We start from the raw sequence: 10,842 nt of genomic DNA on the forward strand, positions 1-10,842 counted from the left end.
CAACCATTAATAATGTTTACTGCTTGAGGGTCAAAGTAATCAAAAGCAATTTGAATGGTGGAGATTTGTACCGGACCACCTCGAATGGATATCTCACAGATTTTAGGTTATAACTTGATCATGAACGAATTTGTTGATGTTGCACCCACAAAATATAGAAAGTACCAAACATTGGGAACTACATGGGGAAGAGTTAGGAACATGAACGAGTAGCACATTAGAATAATAAGAATTATAAATAAAAAAAAAAATCCAACTTTATGACACCGTAGTAGAATCATTACAAATGGCACGCTGTGCGCCTAAATCCGAAAAGACAGTGCAAGTTCTTCTCTTCTAAATCAAACACACTAAGAATGAACGGACCAAAATTAAACGTGCAGTGTAAATCTTTTGCTTTACCTCTCCACTAAAAAATAATGATGAACAAACCAAAGTGATGGACGGTGTTGATTCAAATGCATGATGATGTGTCAATCTTTTATGAACACAAGAGAACGAGTTACTTATTTTGATATGCAAATAGTGCCTATAAAATGGACTTATAAGGTATCAACCTAGCTATGCTACATATGCAAATAATTAAAAATGATAACTCTAAAAATTAATGTTCAAAATGAGTAAAAAAGAATATATTATCAAATTAGTACTATGTCACATACCATACCATACGCACTAAATAATTCCAATTTAGTCATGGTAATTATGTTGGAAATAATTCAATATGGTGCTTCATTGTAGTATAAATAATTAAGGTGCATAGCTAAGTTGTTACATTTAATCAATACATTTGATTTTATTAGAGCCATGACTATGAAATATTTCATTACATTTTACTTAATTGTTGCAATGGCAATTCCACAAACCAAAGCTCAGCTTGGTATTCTCAATGATCTATTGGGTTCTGCTAATATTAAAGGAACTGTACTTTGCACTTCTAAGGATAATGTTGGTGTCAATGGTGCTTCAACCCCTGGTTTTTCAAGTAAGGCCATAATTCACATAACATTCATCTTGCTATGTTTATGACTTCTACTAAATTTTTATTAAACAAAAAATGACACATCAATGAAAAAACAGAGATAATTGAGATATAGATAATATTTGTTTAAAAAAAATAGAGAAAAAATAAATTACTATTAATTAAAGTAATTTTACGGTCGTTCTGAAGTTGACACATCCATATTCAATCACATTTCAAAATTTTAGATATTTATGTTGGTATATATAGTAAAACATAATATTATAATACATCTAAATAGAATTTTTGTGCTTTTTACAACTTATATTTTTATAATTTTCGTAAGTCAAAAAATATGATATGATTTTCGTATTTTATTTATATATTATAATATTTTTTAGTGGTTCATCCAAATTATTTTTCTGATTCCGCAACTAAGTAACTATATTGTTATGTCTATACAATATTTCAGATGCTCAAGTACAACTACAATGTGGAGGAAACATGATCTCTAATGCAACAACTGATAATAATGGAAAATTTTCAATGATGATGGATAATCCTCTACTCTATGATCTTTCATCACTACTCACTAGTTGCAATCTAATGGTTCCTACACCACTCTCTAATTGCAACACTAAACTTCCTTCTGCTGGTGGCCTAATTTCAACTCTCAAATATGTTGGAATCAGTCATATTGGGACTCAGACTCTTACCAATATTGCACCTTCAGGATTTCATTTCATTCCCTTAACTTAGGTTAATTAATTAATCCATTATAATTAGAGGATATTATAAAATATTATAATTAAATAAATCCATATCCTCCTGTTTTTTCTTATTTTCTATTGTACTACTTGAAACTTAAAATTGATGTAGTGTGTTTTTTTTTTTTTTTGTAGCACTTGAGACTATTTATGGTTGAAGACATTATGGTAAAAGTAATAAGAAACCTATATGTGTATATCAAAACTCAACGCGTATTTATTTTTCTGGTTTAATTAAATTGACATTGATCTGGTCATTGTTTTAGTGGCAAGACGAAGAAGATTAAAAACTTCTACTTTATAAAAACGCCACTCAATGTTAATATTTTCGACAATATTCAAATACTAACATATTGTGGATCACTAAGGTCCATCGTAGAATTAACCCTCTTATATGGATTTAATAATGATTATGAGTCTTATGACAAAGCATATGGACTAATCATACTGATTGCAGAAGAGTTATCTCTAATCATTTGAAGCATAATGTTATTTTATGTAATAAACTTAAATCCCTTAAACCCAAATCAAAAGTTTGGAACAAAGTTGTATTTGGTGATATTCATCAAAATGTTAAGTGAGCCATTGAGGTCATGGACTTTATCTAACAAAGGCTTGATAGTAATTATTCGGATGCTTTAGCTTTATAAGAGAGGCAGGCTCAAATTGAGCTTGATAAAGCTTCTTACCAAGATAAAAATTGATGCTTGGGGGTGTTTTTATCAGGCCTATTGGGACATTGTAGTACATGATGTATTTAATATTTGTGCATCAATTTTGGATATCCAAGAGATAATTCAAGTTAACTGGCTTTATCCCACTTTACTTACCATGGATGAAAAGCAACATTGATGGAGCTTCGAGAGGTTCTCTTGGGCTTTCAGCTTGCGGAGGAATTTTTAGAGATCATGATGATCGAAAAAGATTTGTAGTTTTCATGAGTCATTGGAAATTTCAAATGTTTTTCAAGTTGAAATTAAAGGTGTTATGCGTGCTATAGAATTTGTCTATAGTAAAGGATGAAGACATTGTTGGCTCGAATGTGACTCCTCTTTGATTATTTAAGCTTTTAGCAATCTCTCTTTGTGTGGATAAATTGGCTGCTCACGATTTTCAGGTCATTAGTTTGATGTGGTGGGATTTTTTGCCAACGTTCATCTCTGAGGACTTTACGTGCAACAAAAATGGTCTTCCTTTTTTTTTTTTCGTTTCTGTTGATCCTTTTTTAAGTATTGGTTTCCTGGTGGTTGTTAAAACTGGATTTATTTTTACGTGTCGTTTTGTTGTGCACTCTTTTTTCTATCTAAGTTTTATTCATTTGGGATTTTGCTAATAAGGTTTTTAACAAGGCAAATGTTGTTGGTCATTTGACTTGTATGTTGGATTTTGGCCTAATATCCCAAGTATCTTAATCCTTCTTTTTGGGTGCTGCAAATGATATGCGGTGGTTGCGGATGACAACACAGTTGAGATGTCATTTATATCATGTGATACTTTTACACTATTATTTTGTTTGTTGCTTAAAAAAAATTCCTCCAAAAGTAAGTTGATCCCTACTATATATCGGTTTACAATATGTTTTCTCGTCATTTTGTAATTCTATTCATGCATTGGACACTAAATATGATCACCTATTTTAGTCAGAATTTGAATATTGATTCACCATATTGCGAGTGTCGAACCCATTCCACTATACTCAATCTTCATCAATTTCTTAACTTTCTTTATAATTAAATATTATTAAGAAAATAAAAAAGTATTTACCAAAAATACAAACCTTCGTCTCAAAACATTTTATCTTTTTTTAATATTAACGATGGCTTCACAAGTTGAATTTTCTTCTTCCTACCAGAACTTTTCATACACAGTTAGAAATTGAACATCTAACTTTCTATTTAAAAGGCCTAAAATCTGGAAATGGATCATATGCAGTCAAAATTTTAATGCAGTTGATTTATAGCCGTCTGATCACAATCGCACGGTTTAAATAAATTCAGTTAACAAATATAGTTTTAAATCATAACCGTTCGATCTTGATCAGACGACTATAAATGAAATGACTGCACCCAAAAATCGAATACATGGAATCCTGGTCCCTAAAATCTCTACCACTTCGATCAATTTATTGTTGCTTGACTTTGATTTTCTCTATTATTATTAAACCTGTAAGTTGCAGCATTTGCCTATAACTGAAGCAAGCACAAGAGATGTAACTCCTTAACACTCCGCACCATTAGGCCAGCATGTATCATGGGCATACATACATATTCATACAATCACATAAAAGAACAAAAATATGCATCATACTTTTTATTTTAATCAGTATCTGCACCATACTTTTAACCACACACACTCATAGAGCTATCATTTTAATCTTTTATTTTTTTTGCAACATTAAAAAATTCATCATTTTAACTATTTTTGTTAAATTTAAAATCCCTAATCGAGTGATGCTCAGCTTATAAAAGGGACAAGAAGAGTACATATGAAGATTTTCAATAAAGTTTCTAGTTCTATACTTTGGGTTTGGGAATGGAAAAAATGACACTCCTTGGATCCAACTTATACCACTGACCAAGACAAAAAAAAAATTAATAATTAAAACAGAAACCATTTCAAGTAATTTGCCAGCAAAAACTTGCAGGTTGAGTGTATTGGATTCCCATATAGCAATACTCATATGAGAGATGGATTTGCTGCGGTAGAAAAAGCACGTGGTTGTACACTTTAATCGATCTCAGACATCAATTTTACATTAAAATAATCTTAACCATTGATTGAAATCAGATACCGTAACTGCGGGATATGGATTTAGTAAATTCACAAATATACTGACTGCAGTGCAGTCGGCCACATATAAGCCGTCCGATCAAGATCGGACGGTTCAGATTTTAAAATCAGATTTTATAATTAAAATCTGACCTTAAAATCTGAGTCATCTGATCTTGATCAGACGGTCCAAATCTACTGACTGCATGCAGTCAACTTCACAGAATCCAAATTCGTAACTGCGTGTTAATACAATTAACCTATAAAGCAATGAATATAGACATAGACACCAGACACAACACAAACACTGATACATATATCGATATCGATAATAATTAAATAAAAATGACATAATTTAAAATAATTATAAATATCGGTATCAAATACTAAACATATTCGACATTAAAAAACGCCTAATCCAAAAAATGTCCTTTCTTCATGGAAGTATCAATTAACACTGAACCTGTAAACAAACACAATTAAGAACACAATAAACAAGATCTTTTATTGGTTTGAATATACAGCTGTGAATTGTGCATGTGGAACAGTCTAGACAAAATGTCTAAAATAATATTAATAGGCCTGTCAACAGTTGCATGCTAAAGCCTACAAAAAAATGTTACAATAAGGGAACAGTGAATGAATGCAAGATCTTGTTGGTGAATGCAATCTAGGGGACCACTTTAACTCACTCTCCAACCATGTTCTTCTATTTGACTCTTTGACTATTAAGTACTAGTAACCATTTATTATAAATAAATAAATTAATTAACAACTTGCCTCAAAATATTACTACTAGTATTATTCATGAATATAATAGAATAATATCATCCACATAAAGGGAAAAAAATCAACTACTTCTTAATTGCTTATAATTAAGTTGCATAGTAATGTAACATTGCATAGCTATAACATGGCCTAGCTAGATTGATTCTATTATCTTCCACCACATTGTGTGTGACTAAATTGCTGAAAACATGTGTATGCATGTGAATAGTGATTTAAATTACACAAATTATAAAAAAATTACATCTCTTTGCCATGGAACATTACAAGATAGAAGCTACAAAGAATACATCTAAAATTCCAAGTAAAACAAATCACATGATATATGATTACAACTTAGACTTTCTTCTCCAATTTCCCCTCTCTCCAAAAGCATACAATGCCACAAAAGGTTCCATGATAAAAGACAGACCTAAGAGGAAATTAAAATACTAAGTTGGTTATAATATTTAAGTTGCATATGGCACGATAGCATAGCTAGAATTGGATTCGGTGCAGTGTGACTACATATAGTCAAGTGTACATTTAGATCTTCTGATTAATATTAGACAATTTAAATATTAAAACCAAATTTTAATTGTTTTTAAATATGATCTTAATCAAACGATTTATATATGACCGACTACAATGTCCGAGGGCACACAGAATCCTAGCATAGCCATAACATGGCTTAGATTGATTCTATATATCTTTCACCACATTATATGCCTAATCAAATTGCTGAAAACATGTGTATACATGTGAATAGTGATTTTAAATTACATAAACTAAAACTAAATTACACCTCTTTTTGCCATAGAACATCATATCATAGTGTACTTAAAAACTGAATATTACAAGATGGAAACTACAAAGAGTACAACCAAAATTCCAAGTAAGAACAAACCAACCACATGATATATTTGATGACAAAATATTGAGACTTTCTTCTTCAAATTCACTCCAAAAACTGCATACATAATAGTATGATATACAATGCCATAAGGGGTTCCATGATAACCAGTATCTCCAAAAAGAAAGAATTGGAGAAAATTTTAAATAGTAAATAATCATTTTGATCACTAAATGTGTGAGGGAGTGTCGCAATAATTCTTGAATGTATCGAAATTACATAAACATCTTGATATGTAGCTTTTGTTAACTTTTGTTGACTAAATTGACCAACATCAATTTCATTCGACTACCAAATTAATAACAAAAGAAACATTCGAGAACCAATCTAAACAAAACGGACTAATGAAACACAATTGATACTCCCTCCGATCACTATGTCTATAGACCAGATACATCAGTTACCCTGTGAGACCGGAGTGAATATGCTTCTTTAATTTTGATAAAATTCACCTACTATTATGACAGCTATTCACACATTAATGATCAAAATAATTGTTTGCTCTTCAAAGTATTACATTAATAATGAAAGAAAATTATGATCCATCCACAAAATAAACACATAACAGAACTAATTGACAAAGTAATGAACAATAATACATCATACAAATGTGTATAAAATTAATCAAACTGAAACACTATGAAAGTAGTTCTTTTCTTTAATCCTTCTAAGTGTATGTTTGGTAGATGATTATGTCAGAATTACGGTGATTCACCGTAATTTTGCAGAAACTACACACTTTTGGAAAATCACCGGTGATTATGACATACCCAACATGATACCAAACATAATCTAATTAATGTACCACATCAAGGTTTATCCTCTAGCAATAAGCAATGAAGGAACAGCTGACAAATTTGGTGAATTCCTTTTCTCAGAAGTGCTTTTGTTATCCTTAGAAGTGCTTTTACTACTAAAAGCTCTCATTGGACTAGCCAGTGCCCAACTCCAACTACTACTTCTACTTCTTCCATCATCAGAAGAAGAAACCCAATAAGATGAAGATGAAACAGAAGATGAAGATGAATTCATCATCATAAACCCACTAAATATTCCACCACACTTCACTCTTTCTTTCATACAATGTTGAATATTTCCATTTCCAGTTGATGATGAATTTACCTTATTACCCTTACCTTCACGTTGTGATTCAACTCTTCTTAGTGTACAATCTCCAAACCCAGTTGAGATTTTCTCAAAAAAATCACCAGAAAAACTTCTACTTCCACATCCAACAGATCTAGATCTTGAAACTTTTCTCTGTTCTTGTTCTAAAGAATTACCTGAACCAGAACTTGAACCAGAAACTTGTTCATCTTCTTCATCTTCTTCATCTTCTTCAACTACCCTTTCACAGTTTCTTCCTAAAGAACACATCTTTGGCTTCATAGTTGAGATTCTTGGACTATTATTACTATTTCCTTCAATTTTCTTGTTGCATGAGTTAGAGGGTTTTGAAGAAAGATATAAGAAAGACCAAAAACGGTTTCTTTTTCTGATATTGAAATCACCTTCAGCAACATCATCATCATCATCTAGAAACTTTGTTCTTCTTGGTGTTGTAGTTGATTTGCTACGCTTGAAAACAATATCAGAACTACCATTTACAGAATTGTTCATGTTCATGTTCATGTTGATGAAAGATGGTGTTTTTTTGTGATTTTTCTTTGGTATGAGAAAAGGAAGACGAGAACGCATGTGATGGTTATGTTTGGAAGATGAAGATGGAGGGATAGAGAGAGAAGAAGAAGATGAAGAAGATGGAAGAGTTTGAGATCTGAAAGAAGGTGAAGAAGAAGGTGGAGAAGAAAGAGAAGAAGAAGATGAAGGAGTTGTTATAGGAAGAGGGAAAGAAGAAGAAACAAGTTTACCAAGTTTTTCTTGAAGACAAAAAGCACATATTCCACCAGGGTTTTTTTTTGTAGGATGATTAATGCAATATTGTTGCATTGATCCATCTTCTTCTTGTTTCATTGGTTCCATGAAGATGGATTATGAAGTTTGTAGATATATGAATCAATGAATGAATGATTATGGTGCTTTTGGTTATGTACTTTATAGGTTCTTTTTGTTTTGTGAAAAGGGTTATGAGATATTATGATATGCTTTATGGTTTTGGTAGCTATAGAGAGAAAGGGGAGTGAAGAAAATGAGAGAAGAGAAAAATGAAAGTGAAGAAAAGGGTAGATTGAATTGAAGTTATGGTGTGAAAGGGGAGAGAGGGAGCACGTGGGAGACTGACTTGGAAATGAATTAAATAAAAGTTTGATAGAGACAAGTGAAGCACTTGTGAGTTTAATGTGAGAGTGAGAGGGTGTCAATAGATCAAACACAAGAATCTATTCAAGACACTCCTCCATTCTTCTACTTAGATTTTTGTAAAAGCAAAATTTATTTCTCCAAACTTACCTCCATTGTTTAGGATTAAATATTTTTGTAAGCAATAATTTCAGTGTATATGTATTACGGTGAATATGTCAGTATTATAAGTTATAAAGTATAGCTTTTAGAAAATTATGATGAATCGTTATGATTCTGATATATTTACCGTGTATCAAATATAGCTTTCAGTTTCTTGTCGAGCGACTGAAAGTGTAAGATGTCTATGAGATGGTTTTTTCCTCCTCTGAAGAAAGATTGGTCACTCGACGAACATTGTTCACCTAGCGTGGTAATGTTTTTCTTCCGCTTATAAATAAAGCTCAAACTCAATGTAAATATCATCAATTCAAGTGGAGAGCACGAAATAGAGTAGTGGTAGCGAAAGGCTGAGAGAGTGTAGTTTTTCGCAATTGCGAAAGTCATTGATGTAATATGCTCTCTTTCTTCTTTATTTGTAAATTATGCTCAATATTATGAGTAGCTAGCTACCTTGTCTTGTGTTGGGATTAAAGTTACTTATCTATGTTCTTAATGTAAATATGTGATCTACTTGGTAATTCCTAAACTAATTCCTTGACAATCACTTGTGAATGTGTTTGTTTTTTGAACATTTAAGGATGACTCTGTAGTTTTTTATGATAGTCTATGGACTATTTTGTTATTTTTCACGATAGTTTATGGACTAAATTGAAGTATTTTAATAGTTTAGAGATCACTAACAGCCACTCAACAGAAAAGTTAATTGATGAACTAAATTGATGGATGTGAATATAATTTTGGGACATTTTAGTTGTTTTTAATAGTTTAGGTAATAGATTGGTGAGAGATTGATAGTTTAGAGACTAAATTGACTGATTACGCTTACTATTGTCAAAATAAATATGTTTTCTATTATATTTGATGAACAATAACTTAATTTAAAGATTTAATTTTTATGGACTTAGTATAATAAGGTATGTTATAAAACATATTATTTATTTACGATACAAATTTAGGGTAAGAGAACGACACCGCAATTCAAGACAGATCGAGCTTTAGAGTTTAAAGAGTACTTATAAAAGTATTTAAATTTATTTCACTAAAAACATTAGTCGAATCAAATTTGAGATTTCTTGATTCAAACCTTTGAGTTATAAAAAATAGGTTTAAATGGTCTTTTGGTCCCTGTAAGTTGACATGTTTTTGTTTTTAGTCCCTGTATCTTTTTTTTAGCAATTCATCCATATATGTTAAAATCTTTTGGTTTTAGAACCTAAAGCTAAAATCTGCAGGAAAATCCACAACAAAACTTGCGGATTTTCCTTTTAATTTTTCTGCGGATTTTTCTGCAGATTTTCCTACATATTTTAGCTTTTGGGACTAAAAGCAAAAGCACGTCAACTTACATATATGAGTTCATAAAAAAAAATACAAGGACTAAAAGCAAAAACACGCCAATTTACAGGGACCAAAATATCATTTAAACCTAAAAAATATAGTATCATAATGCATGTATATATACTAGAAAATATATACTTTATTATAATAAAAAAATAAAATTTAATTTATATACACCGTTAGTGTAAAGTTATTTTACACATGCGTCCAATAATATACCAACACATCATGTATTGTTTTTAAAAACACATGATGTGTCTCATTCATTAAATGATATGACAATATATCATTTGATGCATGTATAAAAAAAAACTTTACACTGATGTAAATATATTTTATAATAAAAATTAAGACTAAAATTATTTAATATATTGTATTATTGGGCCGAATAGGTGATTATAAATAGTTTAACTCTAAAAGTTTTTTTTTTGTCTCATGAATTTGCAAACATCATCCACTATTTAAGTAGTGGACACTTTTAAATAACAGACAGTGTTTTTTGTTCAAATAGGGCGAACCAGAAATTCATAGGCAAAAAAATCTATCTATAACTCTAATCTAACTTTAATTACAAGACTAGAACTTGGAAGAATGATCTTTAATACATATAATTTTTTCATGGATAAAGGATATTGGAGATGAAATCGGGTTAATAACTATTGATTATATTTCCTAATGTTAATTTTTCATGTCAATGGAAATATTGTTGCTTAACAAAATAAATTAAAGTGATCCACCTTGATTTTCAAGTGTTGAATATGATAAAAAAATCTAAAAGACAAAGACAAAATGCAATAACATCACTACACCATCATATAGTGAAGTGTGTGGCATTACTTTGTTCATGTCATATATGATGATAATGGTGATAATTATGATAAGATAATAAATTGACCTTATTAAAGCAA

General features: G+C 30.6%; 2 protein-coding genes across 2 annotated transcripts; one reads left to right on the forward strand and one right to left on the reverse strand.

The window, feature by feature from the left end:
* Positions 1 to 779: 779 nt before the first annotated feature.
* On the forward strand, positions 780 to 1,852 carry LOC123885811 (phylloplanin-like). Its single transcript, XM_045935141.1, has 2 exons — positions 780 to 985; positions 1,434 to 1,852. The coding sequence occupies exons 1-2, from the start codon at positions 808 to 810 to the stop codon at positions 1,718 to 1,720; spliced, it is 465 nt and encodes a 154-aa protein (XP_045791097.1). The 5' UTR covers positions 780 to 807; the 3' UTR covers positions 1,721 to 1,852.
* Positions 1,853 to 6,657: 4,805 nt separating this feature from the next.
* On the reverse strand, positions 6,658 to 8,786 carry LOC123887475 (cell wall protein RBR3-like). The gene has a single exon (XM_045936789.1). The coding sequence runs from the start codon at positions 8,156 to 8,158 to the stop codon at positions 6,992 to 6,994; it is 1,167 nt and encodes a 388-aa protein (XP_045792745.1). The 5' UTR covers positions 8,159 to 8,786; the 3' UTR covers positions 6,658 to 6,991.
* Positions 8,787 to 10,842: the final 2,056 nt, after the last annotated feature.

The sequence above is a fragment of the Trifolium pratense genome, linkage group LG5 (assembly GCF_020283565.1).
Source record: "Trifolium pratense cultivar HEN17-A07 linkage group LG5, ARS_RC_1.1, whole genome shotgun sequence".
In the NCBI taxonomy this organism is placed as follows: Eukaryota; Viridiplantae; Streptophyta; class Magnoliopsida; order Fabales; family Fabaceae; genus Trifolium; species Trifolium pratense.

What these genes read in the sequence shown, in the direction of transcription:
- LOC123885811 (XM_045935141.1), top strand. Translation starts at nt 808, where the DNA reads ATGACTATGAAATATTTCATTACATTTTACTTAATTGTTGCAATGGCA. An exon ending in TTCAACCCCTGGTTTTTCAA is followed by an intron (nt 986 to 1,433) that starts GTAAGGCCATAA and finishes ACAATATTTCAG; the next exon opens with ATGCTCAAGTACAACTACAA.
- LOC123887475 (XM_045936789.1), bottom strand. Translation starts at nt 8,158, where the DNA reads ATGGAACCAATGAAACAAGAAGAAGATGGATCAATGCAACAATATTGC.